The sequence below is a fragment of the Mobula birostris genome, chromosome X, assembly GCF_030028105.1.
Source record: "Mobula birostris isolate sMobBir1 chromosome X, sMobBir1.hap1, whole genome shotgun sequence".
Classification (NCBI taxonomy): domain Eukaryota; kingdom Metazoa; phylum Chordata; class Chondrichthyes; order Myliobatiformes; family Myliobatidae; genus Mobula; species Mobula birostris.
Window position 1 is genome coordinate 66,732,932 of NC_092402.1, and position 22,476 is coordinate 66,755,407.

The window sequence follows — 22,476 nt, forward strand, 5'->3', positions numbered from 1 at the left end:
CCTGGCAGTGCATTTTGGGGACCTACCACTCTGTGTATTTAAAAAAAAATACCTCTGACATCATACCTTAAATGGATGTCCTCTGGTATTGGCCATTGCCACCCTGGGGAATAGGTACTGGCTGACCACTCACTGTATGCCTCTCATAATCTTATACACCTCTTTCAAGTTGCCTGTCATCCTTCTTCGCTCCAAAGAGAAAAACCTCCTTGCTCAATCTACCTTCATAAGACCTGTTCTCTAATCCAGGCAGCATCCTGGTAAATCTCCTCTGTACACTCTAAAGCTTCCATGTTCTTCCTATAATGAGGTGACTAGAACTGAATTTAATACTTAAAATTTGGTCTAATCAGAGTTTTGTAAAGTTGCATCAGTACCTCATGGCTTTTAAACTCAATCCTCCAACTAATGAAGCCCAACACACCATAAGTCTTGTTAACCACCCTATCAACTTGCACAGGAACTTTGAGGGATCTATGGATATGGACCATTAACCCTGTACCCTACCTTCAAGTTCAACCTTCCAATATGCATCACTTTACAATTTTCCAGATCGAATTCCATCTGTCAATTCTCTGCCCAGCACTGCATCCTGTCTATACACCATTGTAACCTACAACAACCTTCTACACTATCCACAACACCACCTACCTTCATGTAATCTGCACACTTACTAACCCACCCTATTTCTTCATCCAAGTCATTCAACAAAATCACAAAGAGCAGAAATCCCAGAACAGATCCTTGTGAAACACGAGTCACCGTCCTCCAAGCAAAATACACTTCATCTACTACCACTCTCTGTTATCTGTGGGCTAGCCAATTTCGAATCCACATCCACCACTCTTAGTTTTGTTTTGTTACCACCTCAAAAAAATTGATTCGTGAAGCAAGACCTGGCCTTTCACAAAACCATGCTGAATATCCCTAATGAGAGTGCGCTTCTCCAAATGCTCATACATACTGTCTCTTAAGAATTGTCTCCATTAGTTTCCTCATCAATGATGGAAGACTCACTGGTTATAATTGCATAGTATTATCCCTATTACCTTTCTTGAACAGCAGAGCAACTTTTGCTACCCTCTAATATTCTGGTACTACTCTGGTGGCCAGGGAGGATGCAAAAGCACCCCAACATTCTCTTCTAGCCTCCCATAGTAACCTTGGGGTCTATCCTATCCAGGGCCCAGGACTTGCCTATCCTCACATTTTTTTTTAAGAAGCTCCAAGCTCTTTTTTTTAACCTTGATGTGTTTCAGCATATTAGGTTGATTCCACTCATTAATCAAATTCCCTTTCCCTGTAGAACACTGAGATGAAGTATTCACTGAGGATCTCCCCTTAGCTCCTCCACTTCAGGCTCGTTTTCCCACCTTTATTCTTGACCAGTCTGAACCTCACTCTAGTTATCCTCCTGTTCTTCAAATGCGCATAGAGTGCCTTGGGGTTTCCTTAATCCTACTTCTCTCCTAAGTTCCTTCTTAAGCTATTTCTTGGCTACTTTGTAACACTCAGGAGTCTTGTCTGATTTTTGCTTCCGAAACCGTAAGGATGTTTCTTCCTTTCTCTTGACTGAATATTACACCTTGTCAACCATGGTTCCTTCACCCTAGCATCTTACGGAATAAACTTATCCAGATCCCTTTGCAAGTGTCCCAGAGAGCCTTCACCTTTCAGTTGTTCATTTCCTTGAGAACATGATCCTAATTATGCTCCCTAGTTCCTGCCTAGTACCATTTTAATTAACCCTACCCATTTAAATACTTTACCATACTGTCTTCTGCTATTCTTGTCCAAAGTTCGAGTTGTGGTAATTGTTTCTAAAATGCTCACCTGACCAGTTTTATTGCTGAGTGCTAGATCTATTACAGCCTCTCCTTCAGTTGGCCTATCTATGTACTGTGTCAGGAATCCTTCCTGGGCACGTCTTACAAGCTCTGCCCCATCTAAAGCTTTTGTTACTAAAGAGTTGTCAATCAGTATTAAGGAAGTTGAAGTCTCCCATGACGACAACCCTGTTAATTTTGCACCTTGCCAAAATATGTATGCCTACTCATCTACTCTGTTTCCCAGTGGCAAATTTGGGTGCTGATATAATGCTCCCAACAGAGTAGTGCTCCCTTCCTATTTCTGACTTACATCTACACAGCAGACTCAGTAGATGTCCCCACTCCCCCCTTTTCCCTCCCTCCCTGTTCCTTATAACACGTTTAAGCCCTGAAACATCAAGCAGGCGCTCCTGTGCCGGACAAATCTCCGAAAAGGCCACAGCATCATAATTCAGGGGTTCCATTGTTTTAGGAGCAACGGAGCAGGAAGATTAGAGAAGTAGAGGCGTTACTAGTTAGGGAAAATGTCACGGCAGTGCTCAGGACAGACTGGAGAACTCGTCTAGTGAGGCATTATGGGTGGAACTGTGTAATCAGAAAGGTATGACCACATTAATCAGGCTGTATGGCAGACCACCCAGCAGAGAGATTTAGAGGAACAACTTTGTAGAGAGGTTGCAGACTGTAGCAAGGGACGTAAGGTTGTTATAGCAGGTGATCTTAATTTGCCACATATTGACTGGGAATCCCATAATGTAAAAGGACAAGATGGGTTAGAGTTTGTGAAATGTGCTCAGGAAAGTTTCCTTAATCAGTACGTAGAATGTCTTAATGAGAGAGAGTCCAATAATTAATCTGCTATTAGGGAATGAGACAGGGCAGGTGATAGTAGTTTGTGTAGGTGAACGCTTGCATCTAGTGACTACAGTGCCATTAGTTTCAAAGTAAGTATGGAAAAAGATGGGGTCTGGTCCATGAGTTGAGATTCTAAATTGGAGAAAGGCGGATTTTGATGAAATGATCTGGTAAGTATGGATTGGGACGGGCTAGCCTTCAAAAGTGGAATTTTGAGCGAAGAAATCTTGAATGTGCTTGTCAAAATAAAATGTAAAGGGAACCTTAGTTTTCAAGAGACAGAGATATTGAGGCCCTGGTTAAGGGGAAAAAAAAAAGCAGGTGCATGGCAGGTATAGGCAAGTAGAATCAAATGAGGTGCTTATGGAATAAGAAATGCAAGAGAACATTTAAGAAAGAAATCAGGAAGACTAAAAGAAGGCATGCAGTTGCCCTAACAGACAAGATGAAAGAGAATCCTAAGGGATTCTACAGATAAGAGCAAAAGGATTGTTAAGGACAAAGTTGGTCCTCTGGAAGATCAGAGTGGTAATCCATGTGTGGAACCAAAAGAGATGGAGGAGATCTTAAAATTTTTTGCATCTGTATTTACTCAGGAGATGGACACAGTGTCTATAGAGGTGAGGCAAAGAAGCATCAACTTCTTTGACCCTATATAGATTATAGAGGAGGAGGAGGTGTTTGCTGTCGTGAGGCAAATTAGGGTGGATAAATCCTCAGGGATTAACAAGGTGTTCCCTCAGACACTGGGTGGCAAGTGCAGAAATTGCAGAGGCCCCAGCAAAGATATTTAAATCATCCTTAGCGACAGAGGAGGTACCAGAGGATTGGAGGATAGGCAATGTTGTTCTGCTGTTTTAAACAAAAATGCTCTAAAAATTGGTGAGTTGATGGAGAAGATCCTGAGAGGCAGGATTTATGAACATTTGGAGAGGCAAAAAATTGATCAGGAATAGTCGGCATGGCTTTGTCAAAGGCAGGTCGTGCCTTATGAGCCTGATTGAACTTTTTGAGGATGTGACTAAACACTGATGAAGGTAGAGCTGTAGATGTAGTGTATATGGATTTCAGCAAGGCATTTGATAAGGTAATCTATGCGAGGCTTATTGAGAAAGTAAGGAGGCATGGGATCCAAGGGGACCTTGCTTTGTGGATCCAGAATTGGCTTGCCCACAGTAGGCAAAGAGTGGTTGTAGATGCGTCATATTCTGCATGGAGGTGGGTGACCAGTGGTGTTCCTCAGGGATCTGTTCTGGGACCCCTTCTCTTTGTGATTTTTATAAGTGACCTGGATGAAGAAGTGGAGGGATGGGTTAGTAAATTTTCTGATGACACAAAGGTTGAGGGTGTTGTGGATAGTGTGGAGGGCTGTCAGAGGTTACAGGTTATGGCTTGACAAATAGAGGAATGTTATGTGTCTCTCAAAAGGAATTTTTGTTCTGTCAAATTCACACATAACTAGAGTCACACTGCTCTTACTTTGCACAGTATACTACGTGTCAAGACTATCATTGACCATTCTCAGCCAGACTTGTGGCTCCCATTCATTCTCAGAGTCACAGACTCAGCATCTTCCATAGCAGGTGTTATCATGGTTTCTCTCTGATCCCAGTTTCTTGTGTTTTTCCAGGGTTCAGTAAATAGTTGAATCCTGTTTACAAGACCTAACTTCAACCTATTAGTTTTCTTCAGTTCCAATGAGACAGTACCTCATTTGGGCATAGAATATAAGTGCAACGAGGTTTTGGTACAATATTATAAAACATTGGTTAGGCCACTGCTAGAATATTGTGTGCAGTTCCAGTCATTGTAGATTGTGATTGCACTTGAGAGAGTACAAAGGAGGTTCATTCAGATGTTGGCCTGGGGCAGAATATTGCAGATAAGAAGAGAGATGGGATAGGCTAGGCTTGTTTTCTTGGAGCAGAAGAGGCTGATGTAAGACCTGATTTAGGTATGCAGAATTATGAAAGGCCTAGATTGGGTAGTTGATGGGAAGTTTTCCCCATAGCAGAGATGTCCTTAACACCAGAGGGCATAGGTTTAATTGAAGTGAAAGTTAAGAGGGGAATCTTGAGAGATTCTTATCATCCAGATGCACTTCCTGATGGGTGGTAGAAGCAGGTGGTTGGGGTATCAGGGTTAGCAGTTGGATTACTGAGACATCGTAAACTATGGACCAAGTACTGATAAATGGGATTAATGTTGATGGGTATCTTATGGTTGGAGTAGACAGACTGATTTCTGTGATAGTCCATTTTGTGTTGACCCATTTTCCCCCCCATTTTTCCCCCATTTCTCCCCATTTTTTTCCTGTTGCAGCTCAACAAACTACTGCAAAGTATGATCTTCATTTTCCATTAAACCCATAATTGAGTATACTTGTTATTGGTACTGAGCCAATTGGAGGATTGTGGAATTGTGTGCTTCCAACAGTTATATAAAGACCTCATTCCCTAAGTGTTCTCGTCAGCAAGTCACATTACTTGGGAATTTTGCTGTCTCAAAATGAGCTTCAAGATATTTTGTTATTACCATAGTAACAAGCCAGCTCCTCTGCCAATTTGGTTTGAAATTCCATCAAAATTAGAATATACATTTCATAACTAGCTTTATCCATTACCTAATGTCATTTTTATCAGTGCATTGATAATTTTTTACAAAGACTTACTACACTGGCACTAAAAACTGCTTTGATGAAACAAAGTAGTTGTTATTTCATAGGATTCAGATTCCTTGCAAGAAATGTAGTTTAACAAATCTGTATTGAAATAAAATGTGTTGTTATAGTGAATATTCAATGGGTATTTTATTTAAAGGAAGGCTTGAAAGTGTGGCGATTGTCCTTGATTTGTTGGGCCATAACCTTGATTGGTTGGATTGGAAACTTAGTTATTGCCATGCATAATTTTAGAGACCGATTGTCATTGGCATTGACATTTTCATTGCACAGATCAGAATCCTATGGCTGGCATGAACTACAAGATATCTTTTCCACACAGGTTTCATTTTATAAATATTCTTCATATCCTCAAAATACTATGTTGTAATTAATTCAGAATCTATTTTGCTTTTCAGCAAAAGGCCAAAGACAACAGGGCAGCTCAGCGAATCAACAAAGCACAGAAGGTAAATAAATTGATATTATTGAAATACTTAGCTTGTGGTCTTGAGCTTTTTTCATTTCACTAAAAATTCCTTTATTCGACAGTTCATGAAGAGTGCTGTCCATTTTTTTTTCTTGATTAACATAAGGTTCAATAGGTTCAATTTAATGTCATAGACATGTATACAATATACATCCTGAAATTCTTTTTCTTCGCAAACATCCACGAAAACGGGACTGCCCCAAAGAATGAATGACAGTTAAATTTTAGAACCCCAAAGCTCCATCAGCTCCCCCTCCCACGCACAAGCAACAGCAAAGCGATGCCCCATCCCCCGCCCAGCAAAAAGACATCTGCACCCTCCATCGAGCACTCAAGTGTGCAGCAAAGCACAGACTTGCAGTACTCCAAATATTACTCGTTCACCCGGTAATTCGACATACCATAGGTTCTCTCTCCCCCTAATAAAGGAAAAAGAGTTGTCTCCATTTCACAGCAAGAGGGGAGACAAAACAAAACAACTTGCTGATTTATGGTGTTTAACAACTCGCTGATTTATGGTGTTAAAATATAACCTGTTCACCTTTGTTTTCACAGCAGGTTGATATGCAAGGTACCAAGCAGCCGAAAATTGAGAGACAGGAGGTAAAGCAGGATCGTAAGCCGCCCCGTCATCCACATTCCGTGACTCAGAGTCCTGCAGTGACCAGTCTTATTCCAGCAACATTAGTTGTGGGGAATTCTGGCTCCCCAGCAGAAATGAGGATTGACGGATTAGGCCAGAATGCTTCATTACATGGTAATAAATCATTTACTACCTCGACTAATGAATTTGTCAAGCTGCAGGCAACAAGCCCATCCCCAAAGGACTCCAGCAGTGACTTGTTCCCGAAACTGCATTTGCAGTCTCCGACTGGAGTTGTGGCCCAAGATCCTTTTGGGCATTCGCTAACATCGTATCCTCAGGAACCCAATGTAAAGTCTTCCAGTAATCCAAGTCAAACACCGGCATGGAACAGCTCTCACGACCAGTCAAGTGTACCTCGCCCTGTTGTTCCAGGCCGACCACAGCTGCTTGCCTCGTCAGAGCTGCATTCTGCCACACCAGGGTTGTCGCATCAGCAACATCCGGTAGCCCCAGACTCATTCCTCCGATCTAGAGTGCTTGGTGAGTCACATGATACCCATACAATTGACCAACCTTTAGGAAGTCCAGGGTTTCGATCATCACAGTCAACAGACTGTTACACAAAACCACTTGAAGCTTTAACGCTGCCATCACCAACTGGAGACCAGATAAGGCGACTTCCTGATACAGAAATTGGAGCACAGCATCCAAGAAATGAACAGTTTGCAGGAGTTATGAGACAAGATTTAAGTACAAATTCTTTGGCTTCCCTTTACAGAGCTGCAATGTTGGATCCAAATATGAATGTACGGTCACTTTCAGATGGGAGGGATAGAGATATCTTCAAAGCACCTTTAACTCCCAGAGCATCATATGTGGACCAAACGCCTACAATGCCTACTCAGCGTTCTCAGGAACTACACCCTCAATCTCAGGGTGTCTCACCACAGGCTCAAACTGATTTGTACCGCCAGTCTCCTTCCACACCATTTTCTGATCCATATCATCAATCTTCCTTAACACCAAGACCATCTTCTAGTGAGAGCTGCTCTCCATTACCTCCTAAATCACTTCCTGCTGATTCTCTGTCCAGGGTACCAATGAGTCCACAATCTCAATGCAGTTCACCGTTGACACCCAGGCCACATTCCAATGAGGCATTTCCTCAATCTCCCATTGCTTCTAGATTCCAATCACCAGACCCTTACTCAAGGCCACCTTCAAGAGATCCTTATGCTCAGCTTCACAAACCACAGAGATCCCAAATGGTTGACACTGGATTTAAATCATCGCCAGTGCCTCATGGGCAACCAAGTGGCAGCATTCAACATTCAGCAATGTTTTCTCAGCACAATGACCCACATCCAAAAGCAGCTTATGTAATACAGCCTCAATCTCCAAGGCCTCTCAGTTTTGAGTCATGTGCCAAGACATTTGCCACTGGTCAACCACAAAGTCAGTTTCCTTTCACTTCATCACCAGGAGATATGGCTAAAGAATCCCATTCTCAGCCATCAGTATCTCAGATGCCTCGAACAAATAATTTTCCATCAAATCATCTAATGGGGAATCAGCTCAAGGTAACTGATGCTCATTGCTCTCAACTCAATGCTAGTAATCAATCAGGACCTCCAGATGCAGTAGCTGTAACAAGAGATGAGGCTTTCACCAATATGCCTTTAAGGCCATCGTTGATCAAGCAAGATACACTACCTTTACAACAAGATTGCCCATACCAGACTTCTAATAATCGATCAGTAAGTGATTCATCTCCATCAGAGAGAAGCAGCGAGACCTCCACACAGATCCACACACCAGCATCTCCCAGCAGAGATTTAAATGAGCTTCCATTCAACAGAGGAGCACAAACTGGAAATTTGAGTCAGACAGAACTTGAGAAACAGAGACAGGTAATAAAATGTATTACTTGAGTAAGTTCGTGGGTGCATGTACCATGGTATTTTAAATTTTAACATATTATTCCAGTAGATGACAAAGTATGAAATTTTAAATATTGTAAGGCAGGTTAGGAGTGTTATTGTTGCATGCTGGGAATGTACTTTCCCAGTAGGAGAGAATTGCTACACCATTTGAGCTGGTCTATTTTTAAATAAAGTATTAAATTGAACCTTTTCCTGCCCCTTCCAGTGGATTTAAAAGATCCCATGGCACTATTTTGAAGCAGAACGGGCAAGATCTGTCAACCACATTATTCGGTCATTATCACATTCCTGTTGCGAGCATGCTGTGCAAAACTTAGCTGTCTAACTTTCAACAATATAACAGGGACTACACTTGTTAAGTAAAAGTTCATTAGCTATAAATTGCTTTGAGAAGTTCTGGGGTCACAAACAGCAATATATAAATGAGTCCTTCCCCAATGAAAGAGAAGGGAAGCTACATAATTATGTAAATTATGTTGGATCATTATTTGCAAAATTCTCAATGTACTGTGAATAGTGTGTAGACTAAAGAGATTCAACCAACTGATTTGGAGCATTGACCAAACTTAGATCTGACTTTTGTAACCTGAAGCTAACAAACAAATGATACTATTGCTGGAGTTTCAACCCTTGAGTAATGGAACTGTTTGCTAGTCTGGTGTGAAAGAAGGAACTTTGGAATTAAATTACTTTTCATTTGTTTTCAGCGTCAGAGGTTGCGTCAGCTGCTGATACGTCAGCAAATTCAACGGAATAACTTAAGACAGGAGAAGGAGCAGGCGGCTGTGTGTGGTAGTGGCACTACTACAGCCAGTTGGTCAAAAGAAAATTCAATTCAGCCCCATGAGCTACAGGCAAGAGCACCGCCTCCATATCCCCTCTCTCAGGTACCTATGGATACTGGGTAGCTGATATGATTAGGAAGGGTTGAATCTTTCTTGTGTAGAAATGGGTAGTGTAAGTTCTTATTCATACTTTTTGTCCCTAACTTTGTCAATCTGGATGCGCTTGATGCACTTACTCCCTAGAATGAATAAATGCACTACTCCTGTTGACTTGAAAGTTTGGAACCATCTGGTATTAAATTTACTGGGTGGCTCAAGCTCAAAGATGATTTGAAAGTAAACATTACAGGAAGTGAGCTTGATATTTATATGACAAATTATATCTCTGATGTCCCAAAGCACTTTGGATGCTGGAAATTATTTGGAAGTGCAATGACAATTTTGAGATGTTGATTGAATAGTAGATGTTAACCAGGTAACAATCTACCTTTTTGAATGATATTTTCACATATTGTAGTAAGGAGTGAGGTTTTTAATATTTGCAATTTAAGTGCTCAACATTCTTTAAATTTGCAGGATCGGTCTGGCCTGCGAGGGCTGATCCCTAGCTCTGGAAATGGAAGGTCAATAAATCCATTGGTCCTAGAAAAGCAACGTATATTTCCCCAAGAGGAGAGTCTCTGTCGACCTGCACAACCAGGCGTTGCTCCTACTGATGATGTGAATGCGCCCAGGTACGTGCAATTTAACAGGAATCTGCATGCATCAAAATTCATGCTGGTTGGTTCAGTAATGTAGTTTATCAAACCGTGTGCTCTCTCTCTGTCTCTCCCTCTGGCGTCTGTCTTCCTCTAGTGTCCGTCTCGCACCCCTGCCTTTCCCTCACACACCCATCTCTTTGTCTTTCTCTGTCTCTCTCTCGTCTATCTATCTGTCCCTCCCTCTTGAGTCTCGCTCTCCCTCCCTCACATGTCTCTCTCTCCCCTGCCCTCTCGTGTCTCTCTCTCCCCTGCCCTCTCGTGTCTCTCTCTCCCCCGCCCTCTCGTGTCTCTCTCTCCCCTGCCCTCTCGTGTCTCTCTCTCCCCCGCCCTCTCGTGTCTCTCTCTCTTCTCGGCCCTCTCGTGTGTGTCTCTCTCTCCCCGGCCCTCTCGTGTCTCTCTCTCTCCCCCGGCCCTCTCGTGTCTCTCTCTCTCCCCCGCCCTCTCGTGTCTCTCTCTCCCCCGCCCTCTCGTGTCTCTCTCCCCCGCCCTCTCGTGTCTCTCTCTCCCCCGCCCTCTCGTGTCTCTCTCTCCCCCGCCCTCTCGTGTCTCTCTCTCCCCGCCCTCTCGTGTCTCTCTCTCCCCCGCCCTCTCGTGTCTCTCTCTCCCCCGCCCTCTCGTGTCTCTCTCTCTCCCCGGCCCTCTCGTGTCTCTCTCTCTCCCCGGCCCTCTCGTGTCTCTCTCTCTCCCCGGCCCTCTCGTGTCTCTCTCTCTCCCCGGCCCTCTCGTGTCTCTCTCTCTCCCCGGCCCTCTCGTGTCTCTCTCTCTCCCCGGCCCTCTCGTGTCTCTCTCTCTCCCCGGCCCTCTCGTGTCTCTCTCTCTCCCCGGCCCTCTCGTGTCTCTCTCTCTCCCCGGCCCTCTCGTGTCTCTCTCTCTCCCCGGCCCTCTCGTGTCTCTCTCTCTCCCCGGCCCTCTCGTGTCTCTCTCTCTCCCCGGCCCTCTCGTGTCTCTCTCTCTCCCCGGCCCTCTCGTGTCTCTCTCTCTCCCCGGCCCTCTCGTGTCTCTCTCTCTCCCCGGCCCTCTCGTGTCTCTCTCTCTCCCCGGCCCTCTCGTGTCTCTCTCTCTCCCCGGCCCTCTCGTGTCTCTCTCTCTCCCCGGCCCTCTCGTGTCTCTCTCTCTCCCCGGCCCTCTCGTGTCTCTCTCTCTCCCCGGCCCTCTCGTGTCTCTCTCTCTCCCCGGCCCTCTCGTGTCTCTCTCTCTCCCCGGCCCTCTCGTGTCTCTCTCTCTCCCCGGCCCTCTCGTGTCTCTCTCTCTCCCCGGCCCTCTCGTGTCTCTCTCTCTCCCCGGCCCTCTCGTGTCTCTCTCTCTCCCCGGCCCTCTCGTGTCTCTCTCTCTCCCCGGCCCTCTCGTGTCTCTCTCTCTCCCCGGCCCTCTCGTGTCTCTCTCTCTCCCCGGCCCTCTCGTGTCTCTCTCTCTCCCCGGCCCTCTCGTGTGTCTCTCTCTCTCCCCGGCCCTCTCGTGTCTCTCTCTCTCCCCGGCCCTCTCGTGTCTCTCTCTCTCCCCGGCCCTCTCGTGTGTGTCTCTCTCTCCCCGGCCCTCTCGTGTCTCTCTCTCTCCCCGGCCCTCTCGTGTCTCTCTCTCTCCCCGGCCCTCTCGTGTCTCTCTCTCTCCCCGGCCCTCTCGTGTCTCTCTCTCTCCCCGGCCCTCTCGTGTCTCTCTCTCTCCCCGGCCCTCTCGTGTCTCTCTCTCTCCCCGGCCCTCTCGTGTCTCTCTCTCTCCCCGGCCCTCTCGTGTCTCTCTCTCTCCCCGGCCCTCTCGTGTCTCTCTCTCTCCCCGGCCCTCTCGTGTCTCTCTCTCTCCCCGGCCCTCTCGTGTCTCTCTCTCTCCCCGGCCCTCTCGTGTCTCTCTCTCTCCCCGGCCCTCTCGTGTCTCTCTCTCTCCCCGGCCCTCTCGTGTCTCTCTCTCTCTCCCCGGCCCTCTCGTGTCTCTCTCTCTCCCCGGCCCTCTCGTGTCTCTCTCTCTCCCCGCCCTCTCGTGTCTCTCTCTCTCTCTCCCCCGCCCTCTCGTCTCTCTCTCTCTCTCTCTCCTGCCCTCTCGTCTCTCTCTCTCTCTCCCCCTCTCGTCTCTCTCTCTCCCCCTCTCGTGTCTCTCTCTCCCCCCTCTCGTGTGTGTGTCTCTCTCTCCCCCCCTTGTGTCTCTCCCCCCTGTGACTCTCTCTTCCCCCTGTCTCTCTCCCTCCCCGTCTCTCTCCCCTCCACTGGCTGTCGTCTTCCCCCTCGTCTGCGTCTCTCCTCCTCTGACCCTGTAGCTCCCCCTCTCGTCCCTCTCTCCCCCTGCGTTTCCTCAGCCCACTGATCCAGGTGATCAAGCTCCCTTTGTAAATCCTGGAAACCATCTTTACTGTCAATGACACTGCCTATTTTAGTGTCATCTGCAAGCTGACTAACCATGCTTTGTGCATTTTCATTCAAGGCATTGACATAGATGGGAAATAGTAGTGGGCCTAGCACTGACCCCACGAGTCACAGGCTTCCATTCCTACAAACAACCTTCCACCATCATCCTCTGCTTCCTACCATCAAGCCAATTCTGTATGTCCTCGGATTCCATGAGATCCAACCTGTCCTAGCAGCCTACTATGTTTTTTGTTGTCTGGGTCCCATCATAAAATAATAGCAACATACATTGAGATTCAGTTTCCTGTACAGCATTGTGCTCAGCATTTCTGATTTCTTTTATCCTAATAACTTTGGTATATGTTTTGCAGCCAGCGAGGAGGTAGAGTCTTGTTTCTGATTTTAAAAGAAATTGTGGAACACTCTCTGATTATGATGATATTACTGAATTCAGCTGATCTCTAGCTACTAATTTTTGCAGATGTCTTGTTTTGTTTTTCCATTGACTGGCAGAGGAGACTTGGATTATAGAACGTAGAGCAGTATGGTTCAGGAACAGGCCCTTTGATACACAATATATGTGCCAATCATACCAATCTAAATTAATCCCATCCTCGTGCATGTGGTCTATATCCCTCCATTCCTGTCTTAAGTGCCTCATAAATGTTACTGTTGTACCTTTCCACCATTTTCCTGGCAGCATGTTCCAGGTACTTACCACTGTGTTTTACTAAAAGAAACCTTGCATCATAAATCTTTTAAAGTTTCCCCTCTTTTCACCTTAAAGCTATGTTTGACATTCCACCCTGCGAAAGTGGCGTTATCTAACCTATCTATAACTTCCGTACAATTTTATATGCTTTTTATCATGTTGCACTTAGCCTCCAATAATCCAAAGAAAACAATCCAAGTTTGTCCAATCTTTCCTTCGACCTAATACTGTCTAATCCAAGCAACAACTGGGACAACCCACTCCAAAGCCTCCACTTCCTTTTGAACTGCACACAATACTACAAATGTGACCTAACTAAAGTTTCATACAGCTACAACATGCCTTCCAAGCTTTTATACTCAATGGCCGACTGATAAAAGCAAGTACCTGCCTAGCCACTTGGCTGACCACTTTTAGGGAGCTACGCACTTGCCCCCCAAGATCCCTCTTCTTCAATACTCCTAAAGGTCATGCTATTTACACTATGGGTCCTCTTGCATTTAACCTCCCAAAGGGCAACACCTCATACATGTATGGGTTAAATTCCATCTGTTGGTTCTCTGCCTACTCGTCCAACTGGTCTATATTCTGCAATATCCTTTGACAAACTTCATCACTAATCTCATACTTGGCAATTTTCATGTCATTTGCAAACTGATTCATCAGAGCACCTTCAATTTCTTCCAAATTATTTATATAAATTGCCAACAAAAGAGGCACGGTAGTGATCTCTGTGGAACATTAGTGGACACGGACTTCCAGTCAGAATAATGTGCCTCCACTACTATCCTCTGCCTTCTATGGCCAAGACAATTTTGAATCCAATCTACTGAGTCTCCATGGATCTCATGTGCCTTAAATTTTGGATCAGCCTACCATGAGAGGCCTTATTGAAAGCTTTATTAAAGTTCATGTATACAACATCCATGATGGTGTACTTTGTTATCTCGTCAATGAGGGACATGAGGGAAAAATGTATTGATGATCTTGGGAGCTACAATACTAAGGAGCAGGTAATTTTATCTGCAATATTAAATCATAGGGAAGCTCATTTTATGAGAACAAGCCTGTTGTGTATGCATTTTGTGCTAGTAGTCACTTGCCTTACTTAAAGTATATTTGATTTACTCGATTTGAAGAGAGGACACTAAATTCTGCTGCTCTGCATTGCTTATATCGTCATTTAATATTTTATTTTCTAGACCACCAGTGGTTGGTAACCCACAAGGATTCCACCCAAGAGGCAAACCAACTAATCAACAACAGCAGTGGCAACCACAGTTAATACAAAGGCTTCCTGGGCAGACTCGGTTCCACCAACCTGAATCTTTGCATAGGCCTGGAATGACAATGCAAATGAACAGCACAGCTGGGCTTAACCCTAGGATTGCCACTCAAATCACTTTTCAAAATGCGCAACAACAAATTGTAGCTTCACCGATCCCTGTGAGTCCTCAGTATATAGAATTGAGGCACAATTCCCAACGACTGCCCATAACCACCCAATTGATACAGCGTACTCCTCAGCCAAGACCACGCCTTCCATTAGCAAATCAAGAAATCAGTTCATTTGTGCACCAAATGCAAGGATGTAAGGTCATATCAAGAGGTCCTGGTGCACCTTTACCACAGTCACCAGTTGGGATTACGCTTTTGCCCCAACAAAATATTTCTACTCCATTGCAATCTTCACCTCATTCAGTGGAAGTATCAAGTTCCCATCAGCATATCCAGACAAAAGATCCATTGGAATCTACAGTACAAGTTGAAGCACAACAGCCCTTTCAGACTAATTCATCGACTACACCAGCCACTTCAAATTGCAGTACTGATGGCTTGAAGGACAACACGGTATCTTTTCCACTTAACTCTGTCTCATCCATCTCAAATGTAGTTAGAGAGCACACAGAGTTGGATCCTAGGAAAATCTCTTGTGATGATTCAGTTGAAAAATCTCTAGATGAAGAACTCGATTCACCCAAAGAGCTAGATGAAGAAGATGACCTTGCCAATTTGAGTCTTGACCCAGATAGTAAGACAGATGATGAACTTGGTAACCTTGATAACCTGGAAACCAATGATCCCCACCTTGATGACCTTCTCAAATGTGAGGAATTTGATCTGTTAGCTTATACTGACCCTGAGCTAGACACTGGTGACAAAAAGGACATATTTACAGAGCAGTTGCGTTTAGTTGAATCTGCAAATGAGAAGGCAGAAGAAAATCAGGATATGTTAGCTGATCAGGATGCTATAAACACAGCTGATGAATGTACTAATAATGTCAGCAGCTCTGGTTTAGAAAAGACTGAGAAAGAAGAGGAGAGTGGAAAGGCAAAAACTAAATCTGATATTATTGCAGATACTCTAAGCACTTCTGATAGGATTACTTGTGAGTCGGTGAATAATGTCAATACAGAAACAAGCACTAACAGTCAAAGCAGTAATCCAGTCACTAGTGCCCCATCGACTGCTAATTCTCCTAAGCCTACTCTTGACCTAGTATTGAAGGTTGAAGAGAATGTTCCTCAAAGTTCAGCTTGCCAGTTTGTAGCAAATACTTACACAGCTCAGACAGTACTGATAAAATCAGAAAGCCCATCAAAGAGGGATGATGAGAGAGGAGCAGTGTCAATGCTACTCAATCTGGGTACTGGACTTAATGTCCACACAAGTGTAGCAGCACTATGTCAGAGTTCTGCATGTACTACTAGTGGAACACAGACAACTACTCAAAGTGGTACCATTGCTTTGGGTAGTCATGAGACTGCAGAGATCCCCAACAGTGAACATTCTACTGTGGACTTGGAAACTATGCCATGCACATCTTCAGCACAGATAATATCCAAGTTGCCTCTGGTTGTCCAGCCTAGGCCATCATTAGGTAAATTCGGACTTGATGAAATGTGCCAACATGTGCCCAGTATGGAGCCAAAACGTCAGTCTGTGGATGACCTTGTCAAAGTGGAGAGCTCTTTGGAGGCAAGTGAGCTTCCACTACTACTCCATGATTTACTTGAACAAGAGAAAATGGAACTGCAGCAACAGCAGTTGGGAGGATCACAGTGTATATCTGCTCAACAGCAGCAGCATTCAGGATCAAAGGCCCATCTTCCCGTTCTGCAACAGCAACAGCTTGAGGTTTCACATCAACAGACTCATCCAGGGCTTCCCCAACACCTTCCAACAACACAGCCGTCTCAGCACCTTGAAGGGTCACAACAGAATTTAAACTTGCCACAACCACATATCTTGGGGGTGATACAACATCATCAGTTGGGGATCCCAAGATCTCTTCCATCTTCACAGCAGCAACAATTGACAGCATCACAACAACAACTTGGAGCCTCACCACATGTAGTCATGTCCCAACAGCAGCAGCATATGGCAACAGGGCAACATCCAACTCAGCAGATAGTGGCCTCTCAACAGAGTCAACATCTGACCTCACCGCATTTATTGCCAACTCAGCAGTTAGCTGTATCGCAAATGGGCATCATGCAGCAGACTCAGCAAGTTGTGATGCAACAGCAGCAACAGTTAGCCAATGCTTTCTTCCCAGACACAGGTACAGTAGGTAATTGGCAAGCTTACAGATAATGTAGCTTTCATTTTCATTGGCCATTAATGGACACTGCACTGAATTAGAAATGTCAAGCTCTGGTTTTAATGTTCGGTTCTAAAGTTGGTCAGTAAAAATCCCATGTCACTGGGGGGAAAATAAGGGAAATGTTGGTGTCTTGGCTGATGCTCGCTCCCCTTGCAAGCAGAAATGAGAGTAGAATGTAAATTATAGATTTCATATCTGCTTATGAGATTTCGTGCGCAAAAGGCTTTTGCAATTACCATCACTGTGCTTCAAGGTAACGTACGTGAGGTGCTTTGAGACATTTCTGAGAGACCTGATAATGCACTATGTAAAAGCAAGTAACTCTGTGTACTTACTTTCAATTGCTATTGCATAGAAAGTGAGCTAGGGTAAGGTTTTGTGTTACTTTTTAAAACCTGTTTTGTTAAACTACCAGTTATTCAAATTTAATCCCATTTCACGTACTTTGTGAATGAAGATGATAGCATTCAAACCATTGGAATAAATTACCATTAGCAAATAGAGGTAGCAATCACAGTAACTATTACTTTGTAGAATTAAAAAGAAAAGCTTCAAATGCTGGAAAATACACAAGTGAGCTTCTTATCAGAGCTTTGTTTTCTTTGGAATGATTAACTATTGAAAACCTACAGGTTAAGTTATGTTTGTGTGCATTCTGGATTTATTGCAGTTCATTCATAGTGATTCATTTTGTTCAATGCAGCTTATTTTTCATTATTCCTCCTCCTCCACATACTATAGGAGAATTGCCTATTTTTGTATGCTCTCAGGAAACCATGTCATGTTTGCTCACAGAAAAAGTTATCAAGATGTTGCAGAAAGGTGATGCTTTGAATGATTGCCCTTGCAACACATGAATTTCCAGGATCTCTTATCATTGTGCTACTTTAGTTTTTGTTTTCAACTGAAGATTCTGTGCTTTTCTTATCATGTGCATATGTATTGAAATGTTAGTAAGCCTCTCAGGTTTGGATTTGATGAGAGATTGTTAAACTTTAGCTCAAGTCTATCTCAAGTTCTTGTAGTTTTCTTTTTCTTAGAAAACTGAGTGGACTGGCACTGACAGACAAAACACAATGTTGTCCCCTTGAGATACAGTGTGTATAAGAAGGCATGCTCTTTAGGCTGTTTTGGCATGAAAAGGTTAGTCTGTGGTTTGTCCATCTTTGGAATCTGAAGACTGCCTCATGACTTTGTCTGTTGATAAGGCAGCTGGTCCTATACATTGGGAGTTTTTTTTTATTGGATTCTTGTAATTCATGGTGAGGGACAGGTACTTCTTTCCCTCTGATATTTGATATCCTACAAAATATCAACCTAAAATGGTACTGCCTGAAATGTCTGAACCTTGACCTCTGAGTTTCAGACAGGAATGCTGCCACTAAGTTTAAAGCATGATACTACTTAAGATTATGTGATAACATCATTGACTAATTAAACGCTTCTTAGACTGCTGATTGCTCACAAAGTTGTCAGAAATCATAACGGTAAATGCACGAGCAAACTGATGACTTTTAATCTTTATGCTTTGTGTACTGTGTTCAAAGTGACTCTTGGTGGTTGCATTCTTGGCATTGCCTGTGACAATGGAATGTGTGCATCAAAGCAAAGTAAGCTAAGCTGTTTCACAAATTTCTACAGCAGGCTAATCATATTTGCTGTAGATCTTTCTCATTTGCAGACTTCTATGATCGTGGCATTAATACTTGTTCCTTGAACGTGAAGCAATTACAATAAAATGTTTATGGGTTTTGGAGACTGCTTAATGACTATGCAGTCCATTGTATTTGATTAAGGAGCAGGTGCTGACTACTTCATTAAAGAAGAGATAGCAATTAATCCTTGTGGTATTAGCAAATCTGTGGTTTTCAATTTGTTTGTCCACAGACTGAATTTTCTGCATTTAATGCCTTTTACTTTTATAAGAGATGTAGCTTCCTTTTGACAGTGCAGATGTAGATTTTGGCAAATTTTGATGAACCAAAAGTTGTCAACATGAATGTTTTTGCAGGGATGGACAGGAAAAGACAGGATCCTCTTTGACCTTCCATCTCTCAATGGAGCAACTATGAAAAAAGCCATTCTTTATAACTTTCTATGTCGTGTCCAGGTTTGCTGACTGGCTTTTGAATTATCCTTTCCAAAATATCGCTGAATATTGCATAACCATTGGAACCACCTGCAAGAATTTGCAGTTGTATTGAGGTTGTTCACCATTTCTCAAATGCATCATCAGGATGCCATAGGATATTGTAGCATTCAGGGTACTATCATGCTAGCAGGACTATCAGACATAAAATAAAAACATTGTGGACATGAATGAATGAATGCCCCAGTTGGGAGGGAGAAGGCATCTTGTGTGTTATTTTGGTAAAAAAGACAAATGCACTGTACTGAACTTCAAAAGTGCAAGATGTGACAAGTGACAAACTTAGTGTAAGGTATGTCTGATAACATGTCTGTGATTGTAATGGAACTCAGTGCTTTGGGTTATTAGCTTATCAAGGCCATATTCCTTAGATCTCCCACATAGTTAACTTGATTAGGTGTGGGTTTAACCAGCTACAACTTAACCAGGAGGAAGGTATTTTTAGAGTCGGAATCTGGTTTAATATCATTGGCACATATTGTGAAATATGTTGTTTTGTGGCAGCAGTACATTGCAACAATAAATTACAATGATAAACACAATGTGAAAGGAGAACAAAAAAGAAAAAAAATAGTGAGGTAGTACGTGGGTTCATTGTCCATTCAGAAAACTGATGGTGGTGTGGAAGAATCTGCTCCTAAAACATTGTGAATGTGTGTCTTCAGGGTCCTGTACCACCACCTTGGTGGTAGCAATGAGAAGAGGGCATGTTGTGAGTGATGGGGTCCTTAATGATGGATGCTACCTTTTTGAGGCATCAAGTTTTGAAGATGTCCTTGATGCTCCTCTTGGGCACTGGTATAATTGTCACCCTTTTGAAGCAGGTGGGATCCTCTGACTGCAGCAATGAAAGAGTGAAGCTGTCCTTGAACACTCCAGCCAGTTAGTTGGCACTGGTTTTCAATGTCCTACCAGGTACACCAGTGCTTGACGCCTTGCGAAGGTTCACCCTCATGAAAGCTGTTCTGACATCGGGTCAAACAATTCAACAGGGCCAATGTTCGAAACAACTCAAACAGGTATATAGTGTACAGAAGCCTGATGATCCTCTTTTTAAGAGTGATGTGGCTGCTAGTAAAATGCTACTTAATAAGTTTTGAGTACAGTCGGCCCTCCTTATCTGTGAAGGATTGGTTCCAGGACCCCTTGCGGATACCAAAAAATGCGGATGCTCAAATCCCTTATTCAACTTGTTGAATACGGTGGACCTTAGGACCCAGCGGAACTCCGGACCTTATTTAACCTGTCCCAATGTGGTGGACATTAGGACCCGGTGGCGGCGCTCTGAATCCGCTGTGTTTCTGTTCACGAAAATAATCACGATCGAAAATAAAGTGGAAATAAGAAAGCGATCGGAAGGAGGTGAAACGCCATTGGTCATTGGAAAAGCGTTAGGCTACAGTCGGTCAACGATTGGAACAATTTTAAAGGATAAAGTGAGAAAGGCCCTGCCCCGATGAAAGCTACAATTATTACTAAGCAATGCAGTGGTTTAATTATTGGGTTTTTGTTCCTCACATCAACCCGGCATGGATGGAGAGTGCGCTCAGGAGCGGTTTGTCACTGAATTGCCCGGTGCTGAAACATACGTTTCTTAAGTGTTTTATATGCATAGAAAGGTAAAATATATACTATATACTAAGACAAACGTTTGACTAACTGACGCTAAATAATACCGGATGTACCTGTTCCGACTTGCTTAGTAAGAGAACTTCCAGTTTTTTTTCGATCCCAATCCACAATAACCTACGCACATCCTCCCGTATACTTTAAATCATCTCTAGATTACTTATAATACCTAATACAATGTATATATTATGTAAAATAGTTGTTATACTGCATTGTTTAGGGAATAATGACAAGAAAAAAATATCTGTACATGCTCGAACAACAAGTGCTGGAAGAGCACTTCCGGGTTTTCACGATTCGTGGTTGGTTGAATTCACGCATGCGTAACTCATGGATTAGGAGGGCCGACTGTATTAGCAAAGCTGTTATTGTAGTTTCCAAAGTGCAGTTTCAGTTGCACCTCCAGATAGCATTGGACACCAGTCTTGCCGAGAAACTGGCACTTAAAGCATTGATTACAAGAGCAGTCAACTTGACATAATTAATCAATTGGTTGATTGAAATTTAATCCTGCGATTCCAAGTCATATTACAATGCAACAGTGTGTGAAAGTATCTGGGCATAATGATGATACTTCATGACATAACAAATAATAGGGAGTGTTGTTCAGTTAATTTAAATTAACTGAATGGAATTGTTAAAAGAACATTAATTAAAGAAATTGGTCTATAAGAAGAGCATTCAATTGGATCCTTATTCTTTTTAAGGATAAGTGAAATGGAAGCCTCATTTAAAAAAAAAATTGAGGAAGTCTGCCCGACTTGAATGAATCCGAAAAAACTGAACATAAATGAGGTATAAGCAGTGAGGAAAAGATCTTGTAAAACTCTCCAGAAAATCCATCTGGACCTGGAGCTTTCCTCAAATGTAATGAGCGCATAGCCTCAACAATTTCCTCAAAAGAAATAGGTTGTTCCAACAACTTTCTGTTGTCGGCAGAAATTGTAGGAGTGTTTAGTTGGTCTAAAAAATTGTTCATTGCAGTGTTATCCTTAGAAGATTCAGAACTATAGAGTTTAGAATAAAATTCTGTAAAAGTATCATTTATTTCTAAATAATCAGTTGTCCTATCACCATTAGCTTTGCATATTTCTTTAATCTGCTGTTTAGCTATAAAGGTTTTAATTTGATCAGCCAATAATTTACCTGTTTCATCTCCATGAATATAAAATTGACTTTTATCTTTTAGGAGTTGGGTTTCAATTGGATAGGTTAAAAGGAGATCATATTTAGTTTTAGTTTCAACACGTCTTTTATATAAGGCAGGTTCTGGAGCCAAAGCATACTCTTGGTCTAATTGTTTTAGCTGATTAGCTAAATCACTTCTCTCTTTATTAGCTTTTTTTAAATACTTGCAGTATAATAAAATAATTTGTCCTCTAATATATGCCTTAAAGGCATCCCATCTGATAAGACTAGAAGTCTCCTGTAACGTATTCTCTTCAAAAAAAAGAGTAATTTGTCTCTCCATAAACTTAAAAAAATCTTTATCAGATAACAAAGTTAAATTAAATCACCAAAACCTTGAAGAAGACCAGGGAGATTTATAGATAGGAGCACAAGAGCGTGATCTGAGACAGCAATCTCTTTATGGTCATAGGATCGAACTGATGGAATCATTTGGCTATCAATAAAAAAAAATCAATCCTGGAATATGTATGATGGGCATGAGAGGAAAAACGAATATTCCTTGTCCACTGGATAAAAAAACGCCAAGCATCAACAATACCACATTTCATTAAAAAAGATTTAATAAACACAGCTGATTTATTTGGTATCATTAGTTTAGAAGATGAACAATCTGAAGCTGGATCTAAACAACAATTAAAGTCTCCACCCATCACCAATGAGTACAGACTTAGATCTGGCAAAAATGAAAAATAACACTCAAAGAAACCTGGGTCATCTATGTTCGGAGCATACACATTGACAAATACCATTAGTTTGTTATTTCGTTTCCCTGATACTATAACAAAACGCCCATTAGTATCAGAAACTACTTTATGTTGAACAAAGGGTACTTTATTATCTATAAGGATCGAAACCCCTCTGGCTTTGGCCTGAAACGAATGGAAATGAGAATCTCTCCATCGATTAAAAAGGCGTGAATTGTCACACTTACGTACATGGGTTTC

At 42.8% G+C, this 22,476-nt stretch overlaps 1 protein-coding gene across 13 annotated transcripts in view; it reads left to right on the forward strand.

The window, feature by feature from the left end:
• Positions 1-22,476, forward strand: part of kmt2d (lysine (K)-specific methyltransferase 2D) — a 247,310-nt gene that overhangs the window by 149,420 nt on the left and 75,414 nt on the right. For 11 of the 13 annotated variants that reach the window (XM_072248869.1, XM_072248878.1, XM_072248876.1 and 8 more), the window contains 5 exons: positions 5,763-5,813; positions 6,389-8,329; positions 9,070-9,249; positions 9,724-9,881; positions 14,156-16,530. In XM_072248869.1, the coding sequence (XP_072104970.1) occupies positions 5,763-5,813; positions 6,389-8,329; positions 9,070-9,249; positions 9,724-9,881; positions 14,156-16,530 (4,705 nt within the window). The remainder of the gene's footprint in view (positions 1-5,762; positions 5,814-6,388; positions 8,330-9,069; positions 9,250-9,723; positions 9,882-14,155; positions 16,531-22,476) is intronic. The other 2 variants (XM_072248880.1, XM_072248881.1) reach the window with 1 other exon arrangement.